Raw genomic sequence first — 12154 nt, 5'->3', positions numbered from 1 at the left:
AATTCCTGATTTTAGTTTATTGCTAAGAATTTTCACTGAGTAAAATGGTACAGTTTGATTTGGCATTCTTATAAAGTGGAGATAATATCTGATCCTGGAGGAATGTCACGGAGTTAAAGGGAATGTATATGAAGCACCTAGCACAATGTGTGGAACATACTCAGCATTCAATAAGCAGCAATTTTATGGTATGTCAAGTACATTAATCTCAGGAGTTTTGTCATTACAGTGATAATTATCATACAGCTAAATATCTTCATCTTCTTACTTTAAAAATACATAAAAATGAACTGCATTTGCTTTTTCAGATCATGTAAAATTAAAACCAAAGCAGCAATACTTTGAGAATATAAAATTTTTTTTTTTGGTAAAGTTAAAATCTAAATAAATATATCAAAATGGATATATTTTATATATTCACAAATCAGTAATATTTCTATAATGATTTTGGAAAAAGCCGAGTCAATTTAATTAAATGTATACAACAGTATACCTACTATATGCAGTGTGTTATATTATGGTGTTTTTTACAATTGTGGCTAATGGTTGTGAAATCAATTTAGAGCAGCATAAAAAGAAGTTAAATTAGAAAAAGAAAACATCAGAGTGCGTCAAATGTAATAAGAATATGTATTATAAAAGCCTTGTTTCAATTATAAATATGTCTACATTAATAGGCATACTGAGCCACAATGTAAATATATATCTTGATATGGATCATGGTCAAAAGTTTGAAAACACAGCTGTACTAGGATCTTTGGGTCATATGAGGTGGTGTCAGATACAACTGCCATTATTCTCAAGAGCCTTCTATTATTGAAGTATGTATGATAAGTACACTGCAAAATGCAAACAAAATCTCATGGACATTCAAAGAAAGGAGGTAGTACATGTGTTTGAGAGGCCTGGGAAAGTGGGTGAGATGACTCTTGGAAGATGGGTTGAGCTTTGACAAATAAAGGAGGAGGGAGAGGCAATGGGTGGTGACATATGAGCCATCTTCAGGGAACACTGAGTAATCTAGGCTACAGTCCAGGATATAATGTTTAAGGACTGAAATAAGGCTAGGAAGGTAGCTGAAACCATACCAGGAAAGTCAGAACAATGAGGCTGTACCTAATATGATAAGATCAGAAGAGAAGGTGAGATACATGGGCTCATCTTTAGGAGTGTTTTCAGTCAGCCCCACAGAGACCTAAAGATAAACTCAACAACACAGAATAAAAGCTCCCATAGGACACTAGAAGGTGAAGAACGAGTGAGAGGCAATGACAGGATCAAAAACACACACCAGGGTAGCTGGAATAATTGCTATTGGCAGCACAGGTAGAAATCAGAATGGTGAGGAATAAAAAGTGTTTTCAATACACCTTTGTAACAAACCTGCACATGCAACCCCCTGAACCTAAGATAAAAGTGAAAAAAAAAAATACAGGTAGAAAACAAAGTGTATTGAAAAAGTATAATTATTATGCTTACGGTTTTCAAAATAAACATTTCAGAAAGCGTCACTAAGTAAAACCCCCTTGGGGGTGGGAATTTTAAGTCTGCTGAGAAATCTCCAAGGTCCCTTCTAGTTCTAACTTCTTTGGAATGACTTTATTTTACAGATGAGTAAAGTAAGGCTGAAGGAGGTGACATGGCTAATCAGTGGCAGAGCTGGAACTAGACCCTGAGCCTTATAAATTCCAGGACAGTGTTCATTTCATGGCAGCATATATCTGATGGTTTCCATTTCACAAATGTAACAATTTAGCCAAGGAGAGATATAGCTGGAAAAATTCACTAGTTGGATCCAGATATTCATATTCATTCCCTGTTGTGCTGCTTTCTGTCAGACTCCTGTTCTGATAGGCATTGCAGGAAACAGGAATATTAAAACAAGCAGGCCTTCCCCCATAGTCTTTTATTGGGGAAATATTATTTTGACCATACCACACTCCAAATCATGACCATATACAACTACAGGAACTCAAAACCAAGTATAGCAACTACATCCTAAGATCTCCCATCAACCCTAAATCTCATATGCATTTACAGGCTTTCAAAATTAAGGTCTGTTTCCAATTTCCCATTTGTATAGTAATGTCAATCTTTTCCATTAATTACTTTATTTTCCTGTGTCTTTCCCAAGTACACATTTCTCAAACTTTGAGGACAGCTTATGAAAATGACAGAGCATTTTCCCTCAGTGATGTTTTCATACTTGTAATTTTTGAGAACAATTCCTTGAGAGATGTTTTGGGAGCTGTATTCCAGAACTCATTATCTTCATGGTCTTCCCTGGTAGGGTGGATAAATGATCTTGCCTTAAGAGTTGCAATGAATCTTCTGGTTTCAGTAGAAAAGATTATTCTACTTACAGAAGCTGCAGGAGTAGACTTTAAGCCCAGGGACTGGCATGCCTGGGATTGATCCTAGAAAAAAGATGGATTCTCACAGGACCCATTGAGGAATGAGTGAGTTGTTACCAGTTACTTGCAGCTGGTGAATGTTCTGAGCATTTGGGAGAGAAGGGTATCAGCCCAGTTAATAAGCCTTTCCTGAGAGAGGAAAAGATGGCTTCACAGGTACTGAATGGGAACCTCATCCTTGTTAGGGTATCAATAAAAGCTGGGCCAGGGTAGCACTCCCACCGGGAGTGCTGCAGACTCCTCTTCTGTGGGGCTGTTTCAAAAGTTCTACTCTTCACCTACAAAGTGCCTTCCAGTCAGTTATACCATGGCCCTAGTATGGCAGCCAAGTGACAAGTGATATATATATCACTACAGTGCAGCGTGATACATGCTTTGCAACTGATGGAATGAGTATAGATGCCATGAAACAATAGGAAGGAAAGAGAAGAGGAAGGTATAGAGTTGGGATTTTGCCAGGTAGAGAAAGGGTTTGACTGTGTCTACCTGGGGAGGAAGAAAGGAATTTAAGCAACAAGTAACACAAGACATAGAGGTGGGTAAGGGCACAGCTGTATTCAGGAAATGGCAAAGATAACTGGAATTCATGAGGAACTAGCCTAGGGTGAGATTTTGAAGAACCTCCCCCGCTATAAAGGAAATTAAGTTCATCTTGCAGAAAGTCTGAGACAAACACTTATTATTGTTCTACAATTATGATTATCTTCTTGGATGTTCTAGGTTTAGAAAGAACACGGATAATAGCAAGTGGATGAACTCAGTGTCAAGGTATCTAGAGTCTGGGAGACTAATCTGAAGCCTTTGTAGGAGTCAAGGGCCCAGAAGAAAAGGGCAAGAACTGGAAAAGAGGCAAGAGAATCAGAATGAGGCATGGAATCAAGAAAGAATAGGATCTTAGTCACCTGTTCACTATGGGACAGTAGAGAAGAGAATGAGGCAAGAACAACTTTTGTCATCTGTTTTTTTCCTTCTTGGAATTATTTCCATGGGATACATTCCCTGTGAAATGTCTGAGTCAAACAAAGGGTAGAGTAATATAGTTCAGGAAAAATAATGTACATCACCATCACCATACATGCAGATGTTGCCCCACAAGTGGGCTAGTCTTAGTTACAAGTCTTTTCTTTTATTGTTTTGTTCAATGCAACTGCTTGGTCATAATTTTTTTTGTATTTACATGTATTTCATTACTGGTAAAATTAGAGAGTTTTCCCCCCTAAAATTTGATTTAGTATTTATTTCTTCTGATATTATCACCTCTTTTGTTTATTAGCTGTGTGACCTCAGGCAAGTTATTTAACTAAAGCCTTAGAGTGTCCTCACCCATACATAGGGGAAAGTAGTTATACTTATTGAGGGGATTGTTGTGATACGAAATGAGATATCAGAGTAAAAGCCTAGCCCTGGCTTGGTGCAGAGTAAGAATTCAGTGGATTACTGTACTTATAATAACGTGTTGATGCTATTGCAAATCTTTACTTATAAATGTATAATTTGTTGTTTTATCATATAAACGTTATTTATTTTATTCAATTAATTGATTTCACTAGGAAAAAATACTCTGTTTTTGAGCTGGAATAAGTGTATTAGTAAATTGTGTTATCGTCAGTTTGTTGGCTCTTAAATGTATATACAAGTTGTATTTCTGCTTCTCCATTTCTGCCTAGTTTTTTTTTTTTACTTTCATATTTTAAATCTGTATGGTACTCTTTGAAAAGTTCTCACTTCATACATGTTCTGAATTTGATAGGACATGTTTTCCTTCATGATTCTTTTGCTAGTTTGCCCTTTCATTTATTTATTTTGTTCAGATTTTAGAACCACTTTGTGAGGATATGTAAAGTAATATTCTGGCACCCTAATTGGAGCCTTGTTAAATTCATAAATTATCTTAAGAGAGACCATAATTTCTATTTAGCATGTATTCGTTTTCTGTCAGGAGCTTATATGCCTACCTGTAATTGAATCTTCCTTACTTTTCCCATTATGTTTTGTTGTTTTCTTTATTTCAGCAAAGGACTGGGAGACAGAAGCCTTCAGTTTGAATTTCAGATTCTTGAAAACCAACTTTCTCAATCATGTTCTCGGGAAAGTAACTATGTGTTCATTTCTAAGAATCATGTGAAGGTGGCTCTGTCTACTGAGAATCTACTTCAAATCCATGCTACTAAAATGGAGCTAATATGCGTCATTTCCTCAGCTATAATTTGGGGAGGTTAATACTTGTTAAATCACTAGACTGCTATAAGGTTTGCCCATAAACACTGTAAATAATGTATTCAAAATTATTAAAATGTTAGAATATAAAAACCAGTGTGATATAATAAAATGTAATTATATAAACATTTTTGTTTTCTCATGAGCCAGTAAGATTCCAGAGGGGAGGAACCATGTCTTCATCTCTTGGTATCCACAATACTTCACATGGTGCTAGACCATAACAGGAACTCGTAGGTAATTATATGTTAGGGAACGAATAATGATAAAAAAATTATACGGAAAAGGAATAGGTTTAGGGAATGGTATGGTCTGGAGAAAAATGAGTTTATTCAATCTTACTAGTACCTTAACTTCATCTCAATGTATTTATTTTCTGTTGTTTTTTTGAGACAACAAGGTCTCTCTCTGCCACTGTGCCTGGCCTAATCTTCTTATAATTCAACATTTATTAATACATCCATAGCTTTCCTTTTGCTAGGCTCTCCTTGTGACAAAATTTTACAACTTTATATTAATGTGATGTATGTTATTTGTGTCCTAGAACCTTTCTAGTATTTCCCCCTTAGTATAGCTGCTCTGCTGAAAATGAGACAGGAGCTGGGAGCTGAGTGAAGGAGAAGATGGAAGTGGACGGAAATGTTATATAATTATCCAACATTTGACTCCAGAGCCAAGAACCAGAAATATGCCAAGATCATAGTAATAACCATTGTCATACCAGATACTAACCAGAAGCTTTCCATATACTGTTCTTAACCTCAAATTAAGGTGAAACAGAAAGACTTCTGTCTGCCAAAACCATAGTTCAGGTTTTTGGTTTCCTTGTAACCTTTCTGGCTGCCCTAATGTCTAAAGCTAAAACTCCTTTTCCCACCATGTCTGCAGCATGGAAAGAAGAACGCTTGTTTAAGTCTTTGGCAGTTCACAGAAAAGAATATTTTGTTTAGAATTACCATTTGTGGGAAATTATTAAGTACACAAACACATTCCACTTATTTGATATCTTAAGCATTTTGTTCTTCTTCTTCTTTTTTTTTTTTTTTTAAATAATCTCAAGGGCTAACAATGTGACCTTATCATGAGAATTGGCCAAAACTCAAATATTTGCATTGACGAGCTTCTAGGCTTTTTGGTTCATTTGTAATATGGAGTCTGATGCAGATGCTTTATGTAGCAGAATGACCTTTCCAATTTTCTGAATAAAAACAAAATGAACTTTTAAGGTACAGGATCATTCATGTCTCCTATGGATCCAAAATGCGTTAAAAACTCATTCCATGTACAAACTCTGGAGGCAAGTCCATGAGTCCTATAATAAAATCTGCATAGTAGTTTAGATAGCGCTTTCCCTCAAATTATCTAATTGTGCGGAAATCCTCATTATAACTCACTGAAGTTGATAGGGCAGGTGATTTTATTATTATTTCCCTTTCCCATCTCCTCCTTTTTATTGCACAGATGGATGAACATGAGTTAACTTAGAGAGCTTCAAGAGACCCAGTCCCAAGTCTGGTTTGCTGAGTTCAATTCCCACAAATCAGAGTTTCTCAATCCAGGCACTATTGACATTTTAGGTTGGATAACTGTTTGCCGTGAGGGCTGTCTGGTGTACCACAGAATGTTTAGCAGCACCTCTGGCTTCTACCTACTAGATGCCAGGAGCACCACCCCATTGTGCAACAGTTGTGACAGCCAAAAATGTCTTCAGACATTGCCAAATGTCCCTGGAGGTGGAGGTGGGAATCTCCGGTTGAAAACCACTAAAAGCTTTTCAAAATGCCAAGTCACCTGTTAAGTGATAAGTAACTCCACTTCTACAGAGACTACCTCCACTTCCTATCTGCTGTGCTTCCAGGACATAGTTGCTAGATGTTGTCTTCAGATACCAGCTAGCTGTTTCCAGCAAGAATATTACAGGCAATGAAATAGTTGTTCCTTATCCACAGGGGATGAATTGCAAGACCTCTATTGCATGCCTGAAGCTGTAGGTAGTACTGAACCCTATGTATACTATGTTTGTTTTTCCTATTCATTTCACACGAGTGGCCAGGAATTTCTCACCGTTATCAACTCCTGCTTTCTTACCTGTAAAACAGCGATGATTCTGTGAATTGCCCTGTAGAGCACAGGCTGAGCATTTGCTTTGAGGTAGACTGACTGGGGGGGATTTCAGGCGAGTGACTTAACCTCCCTGTGCCTTACTTTTTTTCAGCTGTAAATGGTAATTCCAACAGTGCCAATCCACAGGGCTATTGTGAAGACTACATAAGGCAATGCATAAAGGGCTGAGAACAGTGTCTAGCACATGCTATGCGCTCAAGAAATGTCAGTTCTATCATTTTTAAGGAATGTTCTATTAAGTGATGAACAAAGCACTGGAGTGGGACTATAAGTTTCAAATGTCACAGAACATGTCTACTTCATTCACCATTGCATCCTAAATGTCCAACAGTGCCTGGCACAAAGAACGTATTTTAAAAACATTTATTGAAAAAATATAGCAGTGACTAGGGCTGAGGAAAACTGACTCCCAGGTTCCACTCTGAACCCTGCCACTATTTACTGCCCATCTCACCCACTGCGCCCAGCAGTGAGGCCTTGGAAAAGCCACTGATTCTAGATCTCTCATCTCCTGTAAAATGAAGGGATGATGCACAAGACCTATAAACTGTAGCACTATAAATTATAACCGACGCTCTTAATTCTACTATACTTTTTAGGAAAAAGTTTACAAAAACTTTATAACAACCTCATTTTTGCTTGAAAACAATCCACAGTATAGAGACTCTACAAAGTTGCTGAGTTATAGTTTTCAAAAGAAATTTAGTGATGATTGTTTGCTTCATCAGAAAGGGCAGTAAAACTTGGCACCAATGCCATCACTCAGTGGTATGCCACTTTCCCCCCAAGAGTTCTGTAGAGAGGGAAAGAAAACAAAGCTGAAAACAGAGTAATCAATGGTCCTGCAGTGATATATTAAGCCTTTCTTGGTTGTCCAACCCTTCTGGCTTGTATGTGAAAGAGAAATGCTTGACTCACTTACAGGCAATGTAATCAAAGTGACTTAAGCTTTCAGAATCTGTTTCTCTACCTATAAAATGGGACAGGGTAATACCTACTCTCAATGGGAGTATCATGAGCATTATATAAAATAATCAGGCAAATGGCCAAGAAAGAAGCACACTTTCAATTAATGGAAGTTATTAATAGCATAATAATAATTGCAATTATTTACAAGAGAACCATATCCCTATAAATGTTAACAGCATTAAGAGTAATTCTTCTGGCTAGGTATCACATAGTATATAATTTTTGTTTTTTTTGAGACAGAGTCTCACTCTGTTGTCCAGGCTGGAATGCAATGGCATGATCTCGGCTCACTGCAACCTGTGCCTCCCAGGTTCAAGTGATTCTCCAGCCTCAGCCTCCCAAGTAGCTGGGATTACCTGCGTGCACTACCATGCCTGGCTAATTTTTGTATTTTCAGTGGAGATGGGGTTTCACCATGTTGGCCAGGCTGGTCTCGAGCTCCTGACCTCAGGCGATCCACCCACCTTGGCCTCCCAAGGTGCTGGGATTACAGGTGTGAGCCACTGCACCTGGCCAGAAGTGCTAATGTAGTACCCAAAGAGACATCAGACAAAGAAATGCATGCCAGATGGGTAATCCTTTTTGTGGAAGCGCTAGATAAGAGATTAGGAATGCTGAATGGTGAGCTGGGGAAAAATTAATGTTTAAAGTTGGAGAAACAGTTCGGTCAGAAAAAAAGAACATGAAAAAGCAGTATAGCTCAGTGGCTAAAGCACTACCTAGCTGAGTGGCCTATTTGTTTCTCCACCTGGGAAAAAATGGAGCTAGCAATACTGAACAAGATTGTTATAAAGGGTTAGAGAGTTAATATTCATGAACAGCTTAGAACAACACCTGGAATACAGTAAATGCTATCTAAGAACCTGTTACATAAACTAGAGGGGTGACAATAATGGCTGAAGTGACACAGAATGGCCTGTTAGGAAGCCTTTGTTGTAGAGACCAGCAAAGCGGCCTTCTAAGGGCACAACCTGGAAAGCTACTAGCTCTTTCATCCATTCCACACCCAGGCTCCTCCTCTGTGCAAGGGGAAGTGCCATGGCTGTGAAGAGTCAATTCACATTTGAAATGGTAGAGATGAACCAGTGGCTGAGGCAGAAAAAAATCTCTGTTGATACTAGGAGTAACAGAAGCACGTGTATAGACAATATGCTCTCTCTTCCTGTGGGCTTCCACAGTATTCCCTGTGTATTTCACAGCATCCCAGTTAGACAGAGATCCCTGAGGGGGAAACTGAGTGCTGTTCACTGTGGAATCCCCCCTCCACAGTGCTAAGTATGTGTGGAAGCGAAGCCAAAGTGAGCATAATTCCTCACCTGTAATTACTGAGCACTAAGTACTTGGACCCCTAACTGCTCCACACCCTATTTTCAACCCTCCATATTGCTCTAAATAGCTCAAGGTCAATGTGTCAATGTGTGGGAGAGGAGAGACGTAATCCCAGAACTTAGGCTTTTGAGTAAGAACCAAGTCTTCTTTGTAGTGGTGGCCTGAAAGTACGCAGTGGTAATACCGGCTAAGAAGCCTTCTGATGGGGGGGATTTCCTCCAGCATCGTTTCTCAGTCCATCCACAAACACCTCAAAGCTGGTACAAACAAAACTGAACTTATGAGCTTTGCAAATGAGCTGATCTTTTCTTTCCTTCCTTCTCTATAGCCACCCATCTATCAAATTCTCTTCTGTGCTTTCCTTGAGAACATCCCTCTCATACAGCCCTCTCACTAATCTCTGCCAGCACCTTACAGGATCACACTGGGATTACTACCAGAGGGTCTTACTGTGATTCTGTCTACATATCATTGCAAGACACAGCTTCCTAAAATACACGTTTCATCATATTTCTTTCCTGTTCAAGATCTAGGCTCCCTGTTCCTTACCTTTACCCAATCTACTTTGGTTATCAAGCTCCTCCATATTTGGGCCCTACCCTACCTGTATAATGCACATACCAACTTACTTACTAAGGTCTGCACGTAGAATCTCCTGTTCTGTTTAATGACCTCACAGCACTCATCATTGAAGTTTTTCTCTTATTTAATCACATTTTCTAAAATGTTGGCTTCTTGTGCTTTGCCCATGTTGTTTCCCCTTTTGGAATAACTTAATCCTTTTCTGGCTTTTCAAGTACCAGCCCTTCAATTAACACTGGAAACCACCTGTGAGGCTTAGCTAATGTATAATTATATTACCTTGTGTTTCACCCTCTGTTGCCTATGTGTAGGCACAAGTGTTCCCTTCTCAAAAAAAAAAAATTATACATTTCTTGAGAGCAGGGAGTTTGCATTATTTTTACTTATTTGTCCAATAAATATTCACTGAGCTCCACTGTTGTGTCAATCACTGCAATGGGCTTTGGGGTACAATGATGAACACGACAGATACAGTCCCTGTCCTCACAGCATGTACATTCCAGTGTGTATGGGCCATGTGTGCTTCTGTGCATATGCATGAAAGAGATGAAAAAATTTACACATAGATAAATTAAAAACTGAGGTTAAGTACCATGAAGATGAAGTATGGGGTGCTGAGAAATCATGACAAAGCTTCACAGCGAAAGAAAATGCCCCTGAGCTGAGATCAGAAGGATAAAATAGAAATAAACAGGCAAATCGTTCAAAGGTCTCAAGAAGCCTGGTGTCTTAGGGGAACTGGGAAAAGGTCAGTATCCACAGTTGCAGAGGGCAGAAGATGAGCCATATGAGACAAGGCTACTGAGAAGCAGGCTGGGTATATATAGTTCCTGACACTGTACTAGAATCGAGAAGCACTTGCTAAGTGAAAGTAAACTTTAGGTGTTCCTTAGGAGTCATAATGCACAATGGCAAAGGTTATTTCTGAAATATTATTGCTTGTACATTTTATTTTTCAAATAATGCTGAACACCCAAAGCTTAAAAAACATGCATACTTGTATAACTCGTGTGCTTATAAATCTTCATTTTACTGACCCAAATGTGACCAGTGAGGATGCAGGCTGAAGGAAATGGCCCTTTGAAAAGGCTCCATGTGGCATTAATAAAGAGAGGATCTGCTGCTATCAGCTTCCGATTTTTGTCTTTCTCAAGTTCAATAAACAAGGCATAGACCAATGACAACTATGACATGGACTATAGTCCATTCCACATTACAAGTTAGATGCCAAAATGCTTTACATAGGCCACCTAACAGATGGTAATATATTTCAGCCAATACCAATGTGAGCAGGATTCAATCCAGTGACCCCAGAGGTGAGAGGTTGTATATCCAATTACAAATTCCCACTTTCCTTAAGTGTTAAGATGCCTAAAGCAATATATTTTATTTATATCAAGATGCATTGTATAAACTATATTTGATCAAAGAGATGACTTCACGTTCTCAACTTAAATCAAAGAATGCTTACTTAAGTATTTTTTTTAATTGAATCAGACTTTAATGCCATCGTATAATCTTTTGGTTAACAGTGCTCATCTTGATTATTCTAACAAAGGGAAACATGGAAATTAATACTTACATTGTAGAGCTTATGTCATCTATAAAAATACACATTAGAAAATTCAACAGAGGTACCTGGGACATCTGTGAAGGTTTCTCCAAGGATAGACACGTGGAAATTGAGTCCTAAGTCTTTAAGACGCATTAATACCTTAAAAAAGCTTTCCGGATCTTTATCATGCTCCCTGGAAATAAACACACAAAATATAACTTGTGTTACCTTAGGGCATGTGTTAGGAAAAGTGGTTTCACTTCCTACAGTATCAATTTTTTTTCATGGTCTGTTGCTGGCTGGGGAGCCTCTGGTATCCAAGCAGAGATTTCTTCCTATAACCTCACACTATAGCATCAGCAGTGTTTTCATGTCCACAAACTTGTCTCTTATGATCTGAACCTAGTCCTATTGAAGTTTTAAGGCTCTGCAGCCTTAAAGGAGAAATCTGCCTTTTCACATCTTAAGGCTGGACTACAGAAAGTATAGTGTATTTACTCTTCCCTAAAATGGTTAATTTTCTACTTAACAGAGGTTAAAAATAAACTTTTTTCTTAAATGTAAGAAAAGACCAATCTTCAAAGGCTGACTCTCCAATGATCATGAGAATGTACCAAAGATGCTTTTCATTTCCATAGGTCTGAATACCTTCCTCTCACATTTACTGAGCTCCTTTGTGCCCACAAGGAACGCACAATTTAGGGAGATTAGAGACCCTCTCACTAATCTCTCATTTTAAATAATTGAATGGAGAATTATAAATACATCAAAAGGAGGTAGGTCTGGGTCTATGTCCGCTGAGTATTAACTTAGGAGTGGAGTTATGCACATATAAAAGAATAGTAATAAAGATAATTCTTTCATTTAGCAGAGGCTTTGGAACACATGGATTATTTTTTGTTTGTTTAGCTTGTCAGTCTTCTTTGTAAATGACAGAATGAGAGGCTAAAGGACAATAACATTT

The 12154-nt window shown here is 38.2% G+C and overlaps 1 protein-coding gene across 10 annotated transcripts in view; it reads right to left on the bottom strand.

The window, feature by feature from the left end:
- The window catches only part of GTDC1 (glycosyltransferase like domain containing 1), a 453744-nt gene that overhangs the window by 76907 nt on the left and 364683 nt on the right, over positions 1-12154 (bottom strand). For all 10 annotated transcript variants that reach the window (XM_030801481.1, XM_030801480.1, XM_030801483.1 and 7 more), the window contains one exon: positions 11274-11383. In XM_030801481.1, the coding sequence (XP_030657341.1) occupies positions 11274-11383 (110 nt within the window). The remainder of the gene's footprint in view (positions 1-11273; positions 11384-12154) is intronic.

Source organism: Nomascus leucogenys, chromosome 20 (genome assembly GCF_006542625.1).
Source record: "Nomascus leucogenys isolate Asia chromosome 20, Asia_NLE_v1, whole genome shotgun sequence".
Classification (NCBI taxonomy): Eukaryota; Metazoa; Chordata; class Mammalia; order Primates; family Hylobatidae; genus Nomascus; species Nomascus leucogenys.
This window is presented reverse-complemented; position numbering and strand designations above follow the sequence as displayed.